General features: G+C 49.0%; 1 protein-coding gene across 1 annotated transcript in view; it reads left to right on the top strand.

Moving 5' to 3' along the window:
* Positions 1-10,967, top strand: part of LOC134346950 (ephrin type-B receptor 3-like) — a 67,344-nt gene extending 56,377 nt beyond the window's left edge. Inside the window, exons 13-16 of the mRNA XM_063048843.1 lie at positions 3,691-3,840; positions 4,723-4,916; positions 8,417-8,572; positions 9,182-10,967. Coding sequence (XP_062904913.1) covers positions 3,691-3,840; positions 4,723-4,916; positions 8,417-8,572; positions 9,182-9,290 — 609 coding nt within the window. The 3' untranslated portion in view covers positions 9,291-10,967. The remainder of the gene's footprint in view (positions 1-3,690; positions 3,841-4,722; positions 4,917-8,416; positions 8,573-9,181) is intronic.
* Positions 10,968-20,202: the final 9,235 nt, after the last annotated feature.

Here is a 20,202-nt window from a genome sequence, read left to right as displayed (position 1 = left end):
ATAGGTATCAATTATAACTTGTTTCGATGACAAACTCTGCCATCTTCAGGGATGTAGCCTGGGCATGTCTAGGCTGGTGGTATTTATACACCCAGCTTAAGTTACTGCTCTCCCACCTTGTTCACAGTTGAATACGCTGTGACTTGAGCTTCCTTATGGGTTTGTGGATGATATGAATCCCGTATTACTTCAGGATCCTGGCGATCCTTCCAGAAACCATGGAAATATTGGGAAGGCAGGCGGTAGTGACGGGTTTCTCCTCTTGTTATGTTTCCTGGTTTCTCTGTCAGCCCTTTTGATTTCCTTCACCTTGTAGCCATTCTGTTGGAACGTCGTGTATTGTCTTATTTCCTCAGGGAGACTCTCTGGCTCCAAAATAGTTTTCGCACACTTAAACAAAGTAGTAAGAAAATAGCAAGCTCAAGTCACATCCTAGGTGGGTCAAAGATGACCTGGGATTCAGGCTGGCTAGCCTTTACAGGATTCTCTGTGAATGTGGAGCAGCGTATGTCAGCCAGATGAGATGCACAGTGGAAACTCGCATCGAGGAGCACAGGAGGTGTATCTGTTTGGGTTACCCAGAGAAATCAGCGGTAGCAGAACACTGAATTCGCAATGGCCACAGGGTTGACTTTGACGGCACAGAACTACTGTGCCGGGCCAGTGGCTTTTGGGACCATCTGGTGAAGGAAGCCATTGAAATAATACAAGATGAAAGGAATTTCCACAAAGACAAAGGTCTCGTTCTAAGTAAGAACTGGAATTCAATTGTAAGCAAGGTGGGAGAGCAGAAACCTGATTGGTTAGTGCTCATCCAATCAGGAGGGATGGACTATGGGGGTATAAATACCACTGGGCTAGTCATGCCCATACTTCTATATGTTGGGCCTAAGACAAGTTGTTCAAGATGTTAGTGCCTTGGAATTTGGATTTCCTGCTGAGGATGTTGAATCTTCGATCTCTTCCCTGGAGAATTGTGGGGGCTAGGCGGGTGGAAGTGGCTGCAGGTGAAGGGCGATTAATGTTTGGAAGATTAGAGGAGAGAGAGCGACTGGGAGCTGACACCGAAGACAAAGCCTTGGGCAGGTGAGCCGAGTGGCCTACTTCTGCTCTTATTACCTCATGTCTTAGACAAGCTGCCTGAGTGGGCAGATATGTGGCAGATACAGTTTAAGCTGGAGATCACCACTTTGTTAGGGAGACAGAATGGCGGTTTATTATGGCATGAGGATGGTTTAGGAAACCTGGTGCTCAGTCTCTCAGAGCAAACATAACATACCAAGATAGCAAGCAGTTAAGAAGCAGATGGTATATTGGCCCTCAATTCAAGAGGCTTTAAGTTACAGGAGCAAGAATTTTCCCTTTCTCATCGCTTTTCCTTGATGTGATGATGTGATAGGGTGGTAGGGTGGAGATATGTCTCCACCAATGGAGGTGTAGGGCGCTCATTCCCTCTGCAAGATGGCAGGTCGCCTTGGGCAAGCTGTAGCACCTGATTAGCTCCCCCCCCCCCCCCCACCGATCAGGGTCATGTGAAGCCATGGGAGCTGCTGGTGGGTGGTTGTATGAGCAGTCAGTGCATATCACAAGTCCTGGTTATGTGACCACTGACACCAGGCAGACAATCTCTGAAGAGTATTGATAATGGCTCGGGTCAGCCCAGAAGAAGGCAATGACAAACCACTTCTACTGGGGAAAAATTAACCAAGAACAATCATGGTCATGGAAAGACTGTGATCAGTCAGGTCCCACGACACGGCTCATGATGATGACGTGTGTGATGATAAGATCTGTATGGATGGTAAGCAAAGCCACGTTTCGCCACTGTACCTCAATCAACCAATTCCAGTTTCAAGGATGTCTGGCTGCAGTTAAACAGAGCCTTGGCATGACCACATCTGGAGCGTTTGACTGCAGATTTAATCTCATCACGCAGGGAGTGACGCACTTTCCATGGAAGAGGCATAGTGAAGATTCACCAGACTGCTCCCTGAATTAGGGGCCTAACGTGCATGACATAGGAGGAGAAAAAGGACGTTTGGCCTATCAAGTCTGTACCGTTCGACAATGGCTGACTTATTATCCCTCTCAACCCCATTCTCTTTCTTTCACCCCATGATCTTTGATACCCTTATCAATCAAGAACCTATCAGTCTTTGCCATAAAAACACCCAGTAACTTGGCCTTTTAACAGCCCTTTGTAGCAATGAATTCCATGGATTCGCCACCCTCTGAAATAAGTTCCTTCTCATCTTCGTTCTAAAGGGACATCCTTTCATTGTGAGGTTATGCCCTTGGATCCTAGACTTTCCCACTCCTGGAAACAACCTCTCCAGGTTCACTTAATCCAGACCTTTCAAAGTTCATTAGATTTCAAAGAGAACCCTCTCGTTCTTTTAAACTTCAGTGAATAGAGGCCTATAGATGTCAAATACTCCTCTTATGTTAACCCTTTCATCACTGCAGTTATTCTTGTAAACCTCCTCTGGACCCTGTCCAATGCCAGCATGTTCTTCCTCCGATATGGGGCCCAAAATTGCTCACAGTACTCCAGATGTGGTCCGACCAACGCCTTATTAAGCTTCAGCATTACATCTTTGCTTTTATATTCTAGTCCTCTTGAAATGGAATGCATTTGCCTTCCTTACTACCAATTCAACCTACAAGTTAACCTTTCAGGAGTCCTACACAAGGACTTCCTTTGCACCTCCAGTTCTCTTTCTGTTTAGAAAATAGTTGCATCTTCACTCTTCGTTCCAAAGAGAATAATTGCACAGTTTTCTATCCTGTATTCCATCTGCCACTCCTTTCTCCCATCCTGTCCAAGTTCTTCTGAAGTCTCCCTGCTTCCTTAACACTACTTCCCCTCCACCTATCTACAAGCTTGGTCACAAAGCCATCAATTCCCATAATCCAGATCATTAAAGTACAACGTGAGGGATTGGAGGAATCAGGCCCATGTTCGCTGAGGTTTAGATGAATGAGAAGCAGATCTAGTGGAAGGGTACGGAGTTCTGTCTGGATTGGACAGACAGGGTGTGTGGGACAGTGTTTCCCTCGGGTGGGAGATCTGGAACCAGGAGTCACAGGTCCAAGATCTAGGATGAGGATTAGCAGAAATTTTCTCACTCCAAGGCGGGGTGACCTTGTGGAAGCCAAGACCCTTTGGCCTGTTTGGCAGGGGTGACCCTACCAAGAGCCAAAGCATGAAGCCCTAACTCCAGCCAATATAGCTCTCCGGATCATTGAGGCACGCAAGCCTTCAAACCACAGCAAAGCTGTGGTCCTCTTGGAGGAATAATAAATAAGCAATAAATATCAAGAACATGAAATGAAGAATCCTTAAAAGTGAGTCCATAGGTTGTGGGACATTTCAGTGATGGGGTGCGTGAAACTGAGTGAAGAAGATTGAAAGGAACTATTTAGGAGATTTTACAGTGAATGGTACAGTCTTTGGGAATGTTGTAGAATATTAGTGTAGATGGAAATCTTGGTCAGCAAGGACTAGACGATTTCTTCCTGTTCAGACATGGAAGATGTGTGGGGATGAAGCGGGAACATGATATTGAGGATCAACGGGGATAGTATGGAATAGGGGCTGAACAGCCTCTCCCTCTTCCTACTCTTCCCATGTTTCTCCATCCTCCTCTTCCCTTCACCCGGACTGACCACTTCCCCTCTCGGCCACAGGGCGGAAAGATTCCGATCCGCTGGACGGCTCCCGAAGCCATCGCCTTCCGCAAGTTCACCACGGCGAGCGACGTGTGGAGTTATGGCATTGTCATGTGGGAGGTGATGTCGTTCGGCGAGAGACCCTACTGGGACATGTCCAACCAGGACGTAAGTACTGCCATACTGTGCGCTCGAGCAGTCTGGGACAATTCCCGATTTGGCTTCTGGAGCTGTTAATGGGGAAGGTTGCACCCCGACTCTGCTCTGTCATAGAATCACAGAAAGCAGCCATTCGGCCCACTGAGTCGGTGTCGACCATCAGCCACTTATTACTACCCATCCGATCTTACTGTCCCCACATTCCCATAGACCCTCCCCAGATTTCACTCCTCACCCACACGCTGCAGGGAGGGGGGCAGTTACCCCAACGACCCTACATGTCGTCGTCTTATGGGAGGAAAACAGTGCACCCGGGGCAGAAACCCATGCGGTCGCAGGGAGAATGAGCAAACTCGGTACGTGGAGACGCGCAGACACGTGGGCAGAGATGCGCACAGAGAGAGAGAGATGCACACAGTGAGACACGCACGTGCATGCGCATATGCACGTAGAAACACATGCAGGTACACATGCGCAAGTGCACAATGCATATTCTCACACGTATGCACGCGGACGCGCCCAGCGCCGGAGGTCGGAATTGGACTTGGCCCCTGGGAGCTCTGAGTCAGTGGCTGTACCCACTTTGCCACTGTGCTGCTCACGGTTTATTCCAAGGGGAGAAAACAATCACGGTGGTGGTCACAAAAATGAGTGAATTGTGGTTAAAAACCTGCCTGTTTCACTAATGCCCGTGAAAGAATCAGAATTTGCTGTCCTTACTTGCTGGGTATATACGCTGGCTAAAGGTCTGTCTGAAATACCTCACAGGAGTGGTCGTCAACATTCAGGGGTGGTGGATACGTGGAGAGGGGCAGGCGCCGAGAAACTGGTGTGAGGGTGTCTGAGGGAACGGGGTCTGTGTCCTCACCATTGTCGCTCCCCCTCCCCCAGGTGATCAACGCCATCGAGCAGGACTACCGGCTGCCGCCGCCCACAGACTGCCCTGCCTCCCTGCACCAGCTGATGCTGGACTGCTGGCAGAAGGACCGCAACACCAGGCCGCGCTTCGTCCAGATCGTCAGCGCCCTGGACAAGCTCATCCGCAACCCCGCCAGCCTGAAGATCGTGACCCGGGAGTTAGGAACGTGAGTCCCGCCTCTGCTAGGAGTCGTACACTGGCAGGCTCATAGGACTGTCTAAAGTAGTCCCATTTCCTCATGTGCCTATCTTAAGTGCTGATCAATACTAATGTACTTGCCTCAAACACTTCCTTGGCAGCCTGTTCCATATACGACATCTTTTGGGTGGAAGAGTTTCCACTTGGGTATCCATTAAAGAGGAGGGGGCTAAATGTCACACACAAAATGCTGGTGGAACGCAGCAGGCCAGACAGCATCCATCATGGATGCTATCTGGCCTGCCGCGTTCCACCAGCATTTGTGTGTGTTGCTTGAATTTCCAGCATCTGCAGATTTCCTCGTGTTTGAGGGGGTTAAATGTGTGAATTTGAGGACGAATTTGGGAAAGGAAAGGAGTTGAGGTTTAGGGGTATAGTCAGAGTGATGGGGCTAGGTTGAAGGGGCCGATTGGCTGACCTTTCGTAAAACGATACAGCTCAGCAGAGCTTCGTCAGTCCATAATGTAGTGCTGACCTTTTATTGAGATGTAGCACGGAAAAAGCCCTTCTGGCTGCAACTCCCAGCAGTGCCCGGATTTAACCCTCGCCCTAATCACAGGACAATTTGCAATGACCAGTTAACCTACTGACCACTCGTCTTAGACTGCGGGAGGAAACCGGAGCACCCGGAGGAAACCCATGTGGTCACAGGGAGAATGTACAAACTCCTTACAGGGAACAGTGGGAATTGAATCCGGTACTGTACCACTACACTACAGTCTAACGCAGGGGTCCCCAACCAATGAGGAAAGGTGCAGCTGACTCATATTGTTTCATATCGACAAATCATATTGTTTCCTCGCGGCCCGGTGGTTGGGGACTGCTGGTCTAATGCCTTCCCTCCATTTTTCTTTCATCTATTTGCCTATGTGGGGCGGAGTGGTAGCGTAGTGGTGAGCACGACGCTTTACAGTACCGGTGACCCGGGTTCACCCGGGTTCAAATCCTGCCACTGCCTGTAAGGAGTTTGTACGTTCTCCCCATGACTGCGTGGGTTTCCTCCGGGTGCTCTGGTTTCCTCCCAGAGTCCAAAGGTGTGTTAATTGGTCATTGTAAATGGTCCTGCAATTAGAGTAGGGTTATATCAGTGGCTTGCTGGCCGGATTGTCCCAAAGGGCCTTTTCTATGCTGAATCACTGTGGGAATACAGGTCCATAATTCATTGAAAGTGGCGTCGCAGGTAGGTAGGGTTGTAAAGAAAGCTTTTGGCACTTGGCCTTCATAACTCAAGGTATTGAGTACAGGAGATGGGATGTTACGTTGAAGTTGTATAAGATGTTGGTGAGGTCTGATTCGGAGTATTGTGTACAGTTTTTAGTCACTGACCGACAGGAACGATGTAAATAATATTCAAAGAGTACAGAGAAAATTTACAAGGACGTTGCTGGTCTGTTTTCCTAACTCTGTTCCACTGCACTCCTCAATGCCCTACTACTCCCTGTGTAAGGCCGGCCCTGGTTGGTCCTAATGATGTGCAACACCTCGCCCTTGATGCATTAAATTCCACCTTCCGTTTTTCAGCCCACTTTCCCAGCCTGTGCAGATCCCTCTGCAAGCTTTGGTAGTCTTCCTCGCTGTCCACTGCACCCCCAATCTTGACGCCATCCGCAAACTTGATCCCGTTAACCACGTTACCATCCAGATCGCTGATATAGATGACAAACTACAAAGGACCCAGCACCGGCCCCTGAGACACTCCACTAGTCACAGGCCTCCAGTCAGAGAGGCAACCATCTGCTACCACTCCCCGGCTCCTCCCGCAAAGCCAACGTTTGCAACTTTCTGCAGCTTTTCCTGATCCGGTGCAGTGCCCTGCCCCAGCCATTGATGCTCTCCGCAGTCTATCTGTAGAAAACTGTGGTGACATAACACGTCTCCTCAAATCAATGACAGCCCTGCCTCGAGGTTCTCAGATCCCAGAGAGCTGAAAGAATTAATGAGGCTTTACGCCAACCTTCTCACGAGGTAGCTCCCCCCCTCCACGAAGGAGGTTTGAGGCATTTTTTCTTATAAATATAGATTAATTTCAACTTCTACGTTACTGTAATGTGCAACAAAAATGTTAGTGGCAATAACAGTGACTAGCACAGATGAAACTACGTGTTCAGAATCAGGTTTAATGTCACCGACATATGTTGTGAAATTTGTTGTCTTTGCAGCAGCAGTGCAATGTAATACATAATAGAGGGAAAAGATATGAATTATATTAACTATATATATTAGATAGTTAAATAGGTACTGCAGAATAGAAATTAAAGAAAAGTAGTGAAGTAGTGTTCATGAGTTCAATGTCCATTTAGAAATCCAATGGCCGAGGGGAAGAAGTTGTTCCTGAATCATTGAGTGTGAGCCTTCAGGCTTCTGTACCTCCTCCCTGATGGTAACAATGAGAAGAGGGCATGTCCTGGGAAATGGGGGTCTTTAACGATGGACGCCGCCTTTCTGAGGCATTGCTCCTTGAAGATGTCCTGGACACTACGGAGGCTGGCGCCCATGATGGAGCTGACTGAGTTTACAGCTCTCTGCAGCTTATTTTGATCCTGTGCAGTAGCTGCAACCCCCCCCCCCCCCCACACCAGATGGTGATGCAGCCAGTTAGAATGCTCTCCACGGTACATCTGTAGAAAATTGCGTGTGTTTCTGGAGACATACCAAATCTCCTCAAACTGCTGATGAAACGTAGCTGCATTGATAAGCAGGATCCAGGTTAGATCCTCGGAGATATTGACACCCCGGAACTGGAAACTGCTCACTCTCTCCACTCTTCGACCCTTCTATGAGGATTGATGTGTTCCCTCGTCTTACCCTTTCTGAAGTCCACAATCAGTTCTTTGGTCTTACTGACGTTGAGTGCAAGGTGTTGCTATTAAACCACTCAACCAGCTGGTATATCTCGCTCCTGTGCGCCCTCTCATCTGCTCATCTAATATGATATATGCCTCCCGTGGTGCCCAACAGTCCTAGAACACCTTCATGGATCCCATGGACACTGTGTTCTTTCTTCGGGGTTATCCATATATGGACACCTCCCCCACCCCAGAAAATTACCAGGCAGTCGGCCTGGGCCGAACCCTTCATTGCCCATCTCTAGGAACCACAGAGAGCTAACCGCCAGCCCCAGGAGCAGGATTAATAGGACATCCTCCCCCCAACCCCCTGTTGCCCCCACCTCTGTACTGGATGACCAAATATGAAGAGGGTGGGGCTAAAATGCAACCGTAAGGAAAGGAGCAGCCCCCTCTGATGAGTGGATAGAGGCTGCAGCCTTGTACACATTTCAGTTGTCGACCAACGTCAGAACCAAACGTGCAGGGTTGTCATTGGTGATTGTGAGGCTGTCACAGGTGGCGGCCGCAAAGCGTTTTCCTGAGGGAGTGACTGAGGTGAATGATGCCGGATAGGGCGAGGGTGGCGTTGGGACACTGGCGTTTGCCACAGCTAGTAACGGATGCCGCGCTCTCTCCGCAGACTCTCCCAGCCACTCCTGGACCGCGGTAGTCCTCACTACACTGCCTTCTCCAGCGTCGGCGAGTGGCTGAGGGCCATAAAGATGGGCCGGTACGAGGAGAACTTTGTCAACGCTGGCTTCACAACCTTCGACCTCATTGCCCAGATTTCAGCAGAGTAGGTCACCTCTCGAGAGGGGTGGGGATGGGGTGGAAAGAGGGGAAGGTATGGCTCAGTGGCATGGGGGAGTCAGGGTTTTGTCGGTGTCCGAGGCACGTTGGGTCGGCTCCAAGCTGTTCCCGACCCTCAGTGAGGACTGTGCAGTGCCCAGGAGCAGGGACTCAGCGAGGGTGGAGCGGAGGGGACAGGAAGGAGGAGAAGAGGGGGGCGATTGAGTAGGAGGGAGGAGAGGGGAGATGTGAAGGAAGAGGGAGAGGATAAGAGGAAGGAGAGAAAGATGAAGAGAGAAGGGTGGAGAGGACGGGATGGGGAAGGGAGGGGTGAGGGAGAGGAGGAAAAGGAGGGGAGGGAGCAAAACAATGGAGGAGAGAGGAGGGGAAGTGGGGAAGAGAGGAGCAGAGTGGGACTGAATGAGGGGATGGGAGGAGGATGGGGAGGGGTAGGAGGGAGGGATGGGGAGAGAAGGGGGAGGAGGATAGGGAGGGAGGGAATGGGAGAGGACGATGGGGGAGGGGAGGAAGGCAGGGAAGGAGAAGAGGAGGGGTGTAAGATGATGGGAGGAGAGGAGATGCCTGTATCGCTGATGGAAGTTTGATTCCCCCACAGAGATCTGCTGCGAATTGGAGTCACTGCAGCTGGGCACCAGAAGAAGATTCTCTCCAGCATCCAGGCAATGTTGAAACAGGCGAGGCCGCCAGCCTCTGCCCACAACTGACTGCTGCGGGCACCGCTGAGGAACAAGGGTGGAGGATGACTGAGGGGGTGGGTGGGGCGATGCACCCTTTGGACGCCCGCTCTCCCTTGCAAACCCCTTCACCCTCCTTCCCCTCTCCCCATTGGCCGAGGATCTCCCGGACTTCTGGCCTTTATTGTTTGCACTTTGAGGTCTCGGCTTCACCTCCGCCACAAGCAGTCCCGGTTCCTGTGGCAACCGCTGAAACTCTTGGACCCGTGACCCTTCCCTTTTCCGGGGAGGGGAGACTTCGGCCGAGCTGCTGGAGGAAGAATGAATTCTGAGACCCCTCCCCACGCTATCAATGGCACGTAGGCGCAAAGATGTCCTCAGGAGGCCGGAGTGGGCACAGTTGCACGCAGGATGGAGAGACCAATTGGCCTGTTGTCTTCATATTGAAGATGAGCGAATTTAACTGCACCAGTGGACTCCCGGTTTCGGGATCGGCCTGGTTTCCCCAGTGGAGATAAGAAAAAAAAAAACAGTTGAATATTAATCGCTACTGGCTGACACAGACTGGGCTCCACCTCACTTCCGAGCTTGGTTCTCTTTTGTACTTTTGTATTGCTTTATAATGTTTAATGTAACGATGTGGAAAGGGTGAGCGATGGACACAGTCAAACGATCCTCATTCAAGACTCCAAGGCCTCCAAAATCCAGGGATAGGGTCAAATTTCCCTTTCTTCACTTACCCGAGCTGTCTTTCTCCCCTTTCCTTTCCTCCCTATTCTTCTCTGCCCACTTTGCCCTCCCTCAAAATCACCCTTCCCGCCATCCTTCAATTCCTCCTTTCCTCCCTTGCCTTTCTCCAGCAAACCCCACCTTCCCTCTGTCAACCTCCTTCCCTCCCTCAGCACCCATTCTCTCCCTACCTTGTCTTCCTCCCTCAACCCCTCCTGTTCACCCCCTTGCCAGCTTGCCTCCTCCTGGCGGCTGCCCCCTCGACTCCTCTAACTCCCTCCCTAAGGGCTCAATCATCCTTGCAGTAGTGTGAAGCCCTGCCAGTGATGGAGAGTCCAATTGGGGTTGGAGGTGGGTGAGGGTGAGTGAGTGGTCAGTAGAAGGGAGGAAGAGCCAACAGAGGGTGGTTGGGGGGAGGGGATGTGAAGGAACTTCCAAAAATGTGTTTCACTCTCAGAACCTGGGGGCACTTCAACAGGACCCCTCCCGTTGTGGTGAGCACCGCACCCCATCAAACATCTGAACCACCACCCAGGGGTGTCCAGTGTTGGGTGAGGTGACTCCCCTCCATCTCCTGGAGGTAGCGGGGATTTGCTTGGTGAGGAGGGGAGGGCGGGTTGTGTTCTGAATTGGAATCACACATCCTGCTCCTTTGCTGATTGGTCAGTTGAGGAAGAGAGGTGTGAGGAGACCCTGTGGGAAAGACGAGGGGGTGGTGCTGAGGAGGTGTCAACAACGTCAGGGGGGCAGGTTAAGATCTCCCTCAGAGCCTGGCCTACATGCAGTGTAACACCATTGCCTTTTCTCTGTGTCTGGTATGACCCCCACCCTATCCACCACCTTGTTTGAGATGGAGAGCTAGACCTGCAGCTGAGGCCTGCTCTGCCACTCTTATTAATGCCCCTGGATTACTCACTCAGGAGCTTAGTAGTGGCAATCCTGCCAGGGATCGTACCCCAAGGGTAATAGTGACACCACCTCTTGACATTAAACTTCTAAAGTTTATTTTAACTTCTTGTGTCGTGTCTGGTTTTCACTTCTTCTTGTCTTTAACTCTCAAAGCTTAGGTGTCAAAGGCACAGAGCCGAGGGGAAGTGGGTGGCCTTGGGGGTTGAGGTGGAGCTTGTGCGCTGTGGGCAGAAGATCTGAGATGGTCACGGTCCACATACCTTGGGTGATGTGAGGGGTGAGATGGGAGCGGAGAAGGGAGGGTGAGAGAATGGAAGAGGGAAAGAAGGGGAGAGGGTTGGCGTGGGGGGGAGAGGGGGGACTTAGAGTAGCAAAAGAGACGGGGAAATGAAAAGTGGGGGGAGTTTGGGATGGAGGGGAAGGAGAGAGGGTGAATGACATAAGGGAGTTGGAGAAGAGGTTTGGGAGGGTTCGAGGGGGAGTGATAAGATGGTTAAGACAGGGTAAAGAGAGAAGAAGACTGGTGAGATGGACGAGGAATGTCCTGGGAGAGAATTGGAGGAGAGGAGAAAGTATTGGGAGAGGGAGAAGGAGAGGGAATGTAGTTGGGACACACCTCGATCTACCTTGGTCTATATTGAACAGAGAGGTGTTGTTACTCTGACACCACAGGAGAGGTTCCTGTCTGCCTCTGGGCTACAGTGGGTCTCGGGATGATGCAGTGTTGCCCCACCCCGGGAGGCTTTGTCTAATGTACTGTCCCACACACAGTGCTGTCAGTGCCATGGAGAGCTGCTCAGATTGGGGCATGGGCTTCAACCTCTACCCACCGCGCCAGTGAGCCGAGACAGGAAGAGGGAAGGCAGAAGTTTAAATGTACAGGGAGCCTGGCTCGCCCTCTCTCTTTGTACGTGTGTACATGTACACACACGAATCCTGGAAGTGGAGAGGGAGGGGTGAATTGGTTTATTATCACTGTCCTGCGATAGAGCGAGTAGATTGCGTGCCATCCAGCCAGATCAATTCCACACATAAATACATCATGATTAAAAGAATGCAGAATATTGTGTTCCAGTTACTGAGAACGAGCAATGCAAGGAATGAAGATAAGGGTGCAACGAGGTAGAGAGTTGGCGTAGGGCGCTGAAGGAGAGGGTTGGTGTGGATGGGGGGAAGGAGAGAGGGTGGTGTGGATAGGGGGAAACGGATGGGGAAAGGGAGGAGAAGAGCTGGGGTGGATGGGAATGAGAGATGTGGAGTTGGAGGAGAGATGTGTGAGGGAGGGGGAGTGATAAGATAGAGATGGTAAAGAGAGAAGGAGAAAATTGGGGTGGGGAAGGAATGTCTGGGGAGAGAAGTGGAGGAGAGGAGAAAGTATTGGGAAAGAGAGAAGGAGAGAGTGAGAGGGGTGGAGGGTAGTTGGGACACAACAACACCTCATCCTACCCTGGTTTCTGTTGAACAGAGAGGCGTTGTTACCTTGATGACACCAGGGGTTCCTGTCTGCCTCTGGGCTACAGTGGGACTGGGGACGGTGATGTGTACTCCCACACACAGTACCATTGGTACCATGGGTCACAGGACAACAATCCATCACCCATGTGGAGTGGGGCACGGGACAACGTTCTGTCACCCATGGGGAGAGGGTCAGAGTGGGGCACAGGACAACACGCCATCACCCGTGGGGAGAGGGGCAAGTGCCGAGGTGGTGTGGACCACGGCAGAGGCCCTTTGGCCAATCCAGTCTGCTGGCCATCGGTCTCCCATTCACATTGATCGTATTTTCTCTCTCCATGTTCCCACCAATGCCTCTGGGGGTGCAATTTACAGTAGCCAGTTAAAGCACTGGTTGTTAGGCTGTGAGAGGCAACCATAGCACTTGGGGAAAACCCTTGTGGTCACAGAGAGAAGGTGCAAAACACGCACTCGCACTCTCTCTGTCTCTTGGAAAAATTCAAAGTAAATTTATTATCAGAGTACATATATGTCACCATATACAGCCCTGAGATTCATTTTCTTGTGGGCATACTCAATAAATCTCTAGAATAATAACCATGCAGAATCAGTGAAAGATTGCATCCACTTTGTGTGGTCTTTCATTGTCAGGATTGAACTAGTCTTCTGGAGCACTTCTACCCCTGCCCCAATGGGTCGAGGTATGAAGGAGGAATAGGAAAGGTCAGCTAATTTAAATGCATGAGTGCCCTGCATGCTTCCTGTGGTGGGGGAGTCTAAGACCAGAGGACAGCCTCAAAGTAGAGGGACGTCCATTTAGAATGGAGATGAGGAGAAATTTATTTGGCCAGAGAGAGGTGAATTGGTGGAATTCATTCCCAGTGGAGGCCAAGTCATTGGGCACATTTAAGGCAGAGATTGATAGATTCTCAATTAATCAGGGCATGAAGGGATACGGGGAGAGGGCAGGAGATTGGGGCTGAGAAGAAAACTGGATCAGCCTTGATGAAATGGAGGAGCAGACTCGATGGGCCAAATGGCCTAATTCTGCTCCTATATCTTATGGTAGGTGTGTGTGTGTACACGAATCCTGGAAGTGGAGAGGGAGGGGTTAATTTGTTTATTGCTGTCCCTGTCCTGCAATAGAGCGAGAAGATTTAGATTGGGTGCCATGCAGACAGATCATTCCACACATAAATACAACGCCGTGATTAAAAGAATGCGGAATATTGTGTTACAGTTACTAAGAATGTGCAGTGCAGGAAAAGAAAGATAAGAGTGCTATGAGGTAGATTGGTGATCAAGAATGTTTCTGTTAGTGTACGGGAGGTCCATTCAAGAATCTTGATATCAATATATCAATGCAGCCACAAAGAGGGCACGACAGCGGCTGTATTTCATTAGGAGTTTGAAGAGATTTGGTACGTCTCCAAAAACCACTTGCAAATTTCTACAGATGGACCGTGGAGAGCGTTCTAACTGGCTGCATCACTGTCTGGTATGGGGAGTGGGGTGGGGTGCTACTGCAGAGGATCGAAATAAGCTGCAGAGAGTTGTGAACTCAGTCAGCTCCATCATGGCCACTAGCCTCCGTAGTATCCAGGACATCTTCAAGGAGTGATGCCTCAAAAAGGTGGCATCCATTATTAAGGACCCACATATGCCACTGATATGAAACTTGATTGTGATAACAGCAGGGTAGAAGGTGTCCCTGCATTCCCAAACATCTGTATCCTCTCCTAGATGGGTGTGTGGAGAGGAGGGTATGTCCAGGGAGGCAGGGATCCATGATGTGTCGGTTGTCAGAGGGCAGTGTGGATGGAGTCCTGAGAGGGAAGCTGGTTTTCGTGATGTGCTGAGCTGCGATCGCAACAATCTGCTATTTCTTACGGACATGGGAAGAGCCGTTGCCATTCTGAGCTGTGATGCATCCCGATAGGATGCTTTCTGTGGCGAGTCGGTAAAAATGATTAAGCGTCCACAGGGAACTGCCAAATTTCCTCGGCCTCCCGAGGAAGTAGAGACACTGACGCATGGTATGTGCCATGTCGCACGATGTGGGCGATCATGGTCTATCTATGACCATGATCGTACTTGCCTAATTTTTCTACAGAACTGGTTTTATTCATTGCATACAGGGTGCAATAGACCCTTCTGGCCCTTTAAGCCACACTACCCAGCAATCCCTCCCCGATTTAATCATGGGACAATTTACAATGACCAATTAACCTACCATTCGGTAGGTCTTTGGACTGAGCACACGGTCATGGGGAACGTACAAGCTCCTTATAGGCAACAATGGGAATTGAAACCGGGTCGCTGGTAAGGTAAGGCATGGTGCTACCATTCCACCCAAGTGGTTTGCCATTGCCTTCTTCTGGGCAGTGTCTTTACAAGACGGATGACCCCAGCCATGATCAATACTCTCCAGAGATTGTCTGCCTGGCGTCAGTGGTCACATAACCAGGACTTGTGATGTGCACTGGCTGCTCGTATGACCATCCACCACCTGATCCCACAGCTTCATATGACCCTGATCCGAGGGTCTAAGCAGGTGCTACACCTTGCTCAAAGGTGACCTGCAGGCTTGCGGAGCGAAGGAGCACCTTACACCTCATTTGGTAGAGACGTATCTCCACTTCACTATCCAATATTTGTTATAGAGGCGAGAGTTGTTGTGGACATGCTGGATTTCTGAGGAAGTGGAGCCTTTCTTTGTCACAGCGTCTCAGTGGCTGGACCAATACAAGTTGCTGGCGATATTTGCATATAGAGACAAAGCTCTTGACGATCTCCTCCTTGGCACCATTGACAGGGGTGTGTATCCTTCCCTGCTTCCTCGGTTCAATAACCAGCTCTTATGTGGCTTCAGGAATAGAAGCAAAAGTAGGGAGGTTATGCAGAACATCAGTCAGACCATGAGGGTAGATCGTGTCCAGTTCTGGCTCCCTGCCTGAGGAAGGAGCAGAATGACCTGAAAAGGCTGAGCAGAGGTTTACTGAGAGCTTTTTAGCTCAGACCGGAGAAGCCAGGGGTTGTTGTGTCTGAGGTGGAGGAGATTGGTTCATGGGGATGGGTCAGTAGGCCAGCAGAAGTTACTCTAGTTGAGGGGAGAGAGAAGCCAAACCAGGGCGGGGGGTGGTGGGGGGATTGTGTGAGATGTGGTTGGGTGGAACCAATGGGGGAAAAGGACAAGGATGAGGGTGTAGTAGCGGAGGGGTTATGGGGATGGGGAAGGGGAAGACACAAGGAGGACTGAGGAGGATGGGAAAGGTAGGAAAGAGTGTTGGGGAGGGGGATTGAAGAAGGGAATATACGCACTTGTAACAAGGGTGACCAGAAGCTGGAGAATTGAGTGTCAGCGCCGTCGGGCTGTGGAGCAGCTAGGTGAATTGTGCAGTGCTGTTCCTCATCCTGGCAGTGGAGGAAGCCGAGGACAGACAGATTGGTGTGGCTGTGGGAATGGAGACGGTTGGCAACCAGGAGATCCAAGTGTTCACACTCAACGTGGAACAGGTTCGATGGGCTGAATGGAGAGCTCCTAGCTCTTTCATTCTTATGTTCCCTTGCCTCAAAGGTTATGCGTGTGGGTGATCTATGTCTGTGTTACCAACCTAGTCATAGATCAGTACAACACAGAAACAGGCCCTTTGGCCGACAACAGCATCTTTCTTGCTAACCCCAGCTGCCCTCGTTAGGCCCATAACCCTCCTAACCCCTCTCAAGCATCGCAATTGTATCTACCAGGCCCTGTCAGAACTTTCCCGAGTGGCTAGAACAAATAAAATGGGCACAATGGCCTCCTCAGCGACTTGTGTCCCACTCTATCCCTCCACAGGCGTTGCCCCAGGTGATACCGGGACGACCAGCTGTCAGTCTTTGTTGACCTTCTCTCTCTCCTGTCATCCCCTTTAAGGTACCTCTACACATTGCTCTAGCCATTGCCTGGGGGAGCAAGCATTTTTAAAATTACACTGGACAACAGGTTTTTTCAAAAATGTTGCTTGCTCAGAATTTGTTTTGTTGTTTATGGTAGACCACTTGAAGCTGAACACAAATATAATTTCAGGCTATTTTTATCATGTAGAAATTTGGTGAAAAAGAAATTAACTTTTATTGAATATAATGTGTTTAATTGCATAATGGTGCTTACACATTGCAATAGTTCAACTAGGATAAAAATATTTTGTTGATGATTTTCATTTGTACTCAGTGTCTGAGGCTTCTCGCTTAAGTGTCCAACAACAATCAGCCAGCATTGATGGATTCCAGTTGCCCTGGTATCTTTTCTCCATGACTGCAATGTCCTGGTGAAACCTTTCACCATGCTCGTCACTGACAGAGTCAAGATTTGCAGGGAAGACATCTAAATGGGAATGCAGAAAATGAATCTTTAGTGACATGTTGCACGTCATGGTTTTGTGTGCTTGAAGCATGTTCTCAACCAGCTGCACGTAGTTCGGTGCTCTGTAGTTGCCAAGAAATTTTTCAACAATATCCTTTAATGCCTTCCATGTGATTTTCTCTGGTCCCACTAGAAGTTCTTCGAATTGCCTGTCATTGAGGACCTGTTTGATTAGTGGACCACCAAAAATGCTTTTCTTAATCTTGGCATCAGTTATTCTGACTTGAATTATGAATTGAAATAACAAATATAGAGGATTACAAAAAATAGTGCATGATAAGGGAAATTTCCTGGTGATTTTCATGGTCAGCAGCCCAAAATCCATGACATAGATCCAAAATGCTTGTTGTCCAGTGTTATTTTAATTGCTCACGTTCAGGGATGTGGCGATAGTAGCCACATTTCTGATTCATCACCTTGAGGGGCAGTGGTCGTGAATTCAAATCGCACACAGCTGCTAGTAAAGTTAAATTTTTTAAATCTGGAGATTTAAATTCCTGGTTCTAAAATAACTGAGGGCTGAGGATGTGTGTACGGTTAATTAAAAGTGGTTAGGGTCTTGGGATTTAAGGAATTTTTAAAAATGGGAGTACAGTCGTAAAGAAGTCATTTTCTGAATTATTTTCAAAACCTTTGATTTGCTGTTAAAGCACAGATGATGATTAACAATCTGTTTTCTTTCTACTAATCAGCTTCGGTCTTGGTAGTGGGTTAGATTTTTTTATATAATAAAATTATTTTTCAATGTTACGAACTAATTGACTTGTACGAATATAGGGTAAGGAGTCTTTATATGCAATTTAGTTTAATGAATTGACATATTTTTCCTGTACTCTGTATTCTTATATATATAAATAAGATATTGGAACGAGAAGTCATGAAGAAAGTTTGTAAAATACTGGTTCACACACTGCTAGAGTATTGTACCATTTCTGGATGTAGGCAAGGGGTTTAGAGAGAGGGCAGATGAGATTCACGGGGGTTTGATAGTTCCCTGGAAAGGGCGGCACAGATTGACACAGTGGCGATGTCATGGTTGCCTCCCTAGGTCTGGGTTTAGCATAGGAGAGTTGGGACGTTATGTTGCATCTATATAAACATGGTTGATCATTGATATTGTGATTTAATCGTCTAATGTGATACATGAAGCAGGGCTGTACGAAGGAGGGCAGCTGTTGCCCATAAAGCAGGCTCTCCATCTCCACAGAGCTGATGAATCCAAAGCTGGCTTCCCAACCTTTGTAAGTGGTCGGCTCCCTTGGTTAATGGTAGGGGATAGATACAATTTGGCGTCAGTGGTGTTGCAAGGGTTGCCCGTTACCACTGAACTCGATGTAGGTCTGCCGATTTTCTCATTTTTAAAGGCCAGGAGCTGGACATGATAGTCAGAGGCTACTTCAGACTCTCGCCATTGAGAGCATTTAATAGGTAGTGGGAGAGAGAGAGGGGGCAGAAGAGAGAGTGAGGCAGGGATGAAAGAGAGGGGCAGGAAAGACAGCAAGGTAGAAAAGAGCAAGATGGGTAGGTAGGGGAGAAGGGGATAAGGCCAGGCAGCAGATGGGAATGCATGAGGAAAAGTGAGGTAGGAAAGGGAGAAAGAGTGAGGCAGGAGAGTGAGAGAGAAAGAAAGAGAAACCAAGTGGGGTAGAGAGATAGAGAGGGGGAGAAAGTAAATTGGGGAGAGGAGGAGAAGAGAGAGAAATAGAGGGGAGAGATATATGAGAGAGAGGTAGGGGAGAAAGAGGGGGAGCAGGAGAGAGTGAGGTAGAAGAGAGAAATAGAGGGGAAAGATATAGCAAGAAGGGAAGAGGGATAGCAAGAGAGAGAGGTGGGGAGAAAGAGTGAGAGAGGTAGGGAAGAGAGAGAGAGAAAGAAATGGGGAGAGAGAGAGGGGAGCAGGGAAGAGAGTGGGGTAGAGGGGAGAGAGATAGGGAGGGGAGAGAGATGGGAGCAGGAGGGAGAGATGTGGGGAAGGTGAGAAGGAAACGAGAGAAAGTGTGGTAGGAGAGACGTAGCAAGAGAAAGATGGAGAGAAAGAATGAGGTAGGGGGTTGTGGGGAGAATGAGAGGAGAGCAGGAGAGAAAGCATGGTAGGAGAGACATATAAAGAGAGAGAGGTAGGGAAGAGACAGAAAGAGAGAGGGGGCAGGAGAGAAAGCGAGGTAGGAGAGAGCTACTTTACCCAGTGTTTAATTAGTCAGTGGTGTTGCCAGTGCCTGAGGCCTAAAACCAAAGTGATTGAAAAGCAGGCTGTAATAACCCATTCTCCTCACAAAGAACGCCTGTTGTGCTCTTATTAATAACAGCAACCGTTGTTCTCTAATTCCCCCTTCTAGTGATAATGAGACAATGTGGCTTATCTCAATACGTATGAGCCGAGGAGTGATTGATGAGGTACAGAGAGATGTGTGACTGACGGGATCTGTCAGTCTTGTTCCTCTCACACAGCCAGGGAAAGCCCCACACACAATAGGCAGGATAAGCCCGTCTTTTGATCTGAAGGCTCGTTTAATTATGCCGGCCTTCCCTCTCCCGAAGAATCCCTTGCTCCCCATTTTCCACCACTAGCTCATGTGTAAGAAACAGGCCCTTTGGCCCATCATGTCTGTTTTGACCATTAACCATCTATGATGCCATCAGAATCAGGTTTAATATCACCAGCACATGTTGTGAAATTTGTTGTCTTTGTGGCAGCAGTACAATGCAATGCATAATAATAGAGAAAATGTGAATTACAGTAAGTATATAATATTAAACTGTATATTAAATAAGTACATTAAATTAACTAAGTAGTGCAAAAATAGAAATTAAAAAGTAGTGAGGTAGTGTTCATGGGTTCAATGTTTATTCAGAGATTGGATGGCAGAGGGGAAGAAGCTGTTCCTGAATCGCTGAGTGTGTGTCTTCAGGCTCCTGTACCTCCTCCCTGATGGTAGCAATGAGAAGAGGGCATGTCCTGGGTGATGGGGGCCTTAATGATGGACGCCGTCTTTCTGAGGCATCGCTCCGTGAAGATGTCCTGGACACTACGGAGGCTAGTGGCCATGATGGAGCTGACCAAGTTCAGAACTCTCTGCCGCTTATTTCAATCCTCTGCAGTAGCCCCTACCCCTCCCTACCAGACGGTGAGGTAGACAATCAGAATGCTCTCCACAGTACATCTGTAGAAATTTTCGAGTGTCCTTGGTGACCTATGGAGTCTCCTCAAACTCCTAATGTAATACAGTCACTGTCATGTCTTCTTTGTAGCCGCATTGATACGTTGGGTCCAGGGTAGACCCTCAGAGATATTGACACACAGGAACTTGAAATTGCTCACTCTCTCCACTTCCAATCCGTCTGTAAGGACTGGTGTGAGTTCCCTCATCTTATCCTTTTTAAAATCCACAATCAGTCCTTTGGTCTTACTGACATTAAGTGCAAGGTTGTTGCTATGAAACCACT

The sequence above is a fragment of the Mobula hypostoma genome, chromosome 5, assembly GCF_963921235.1.
Source record: "Mobula hypostoma chromosome 5, sMobHyp1.1, whole genome shotgun sequence".
NCBI lineage: Eukaryota > Metazoa > Chordata > Chondrichthyes > Myliobatiformes > Myliobatidae > Mobula > Mobula hypostoma.
This window is presented reverse-complemented; position numbering and strand designations above follow the sequence as displayed.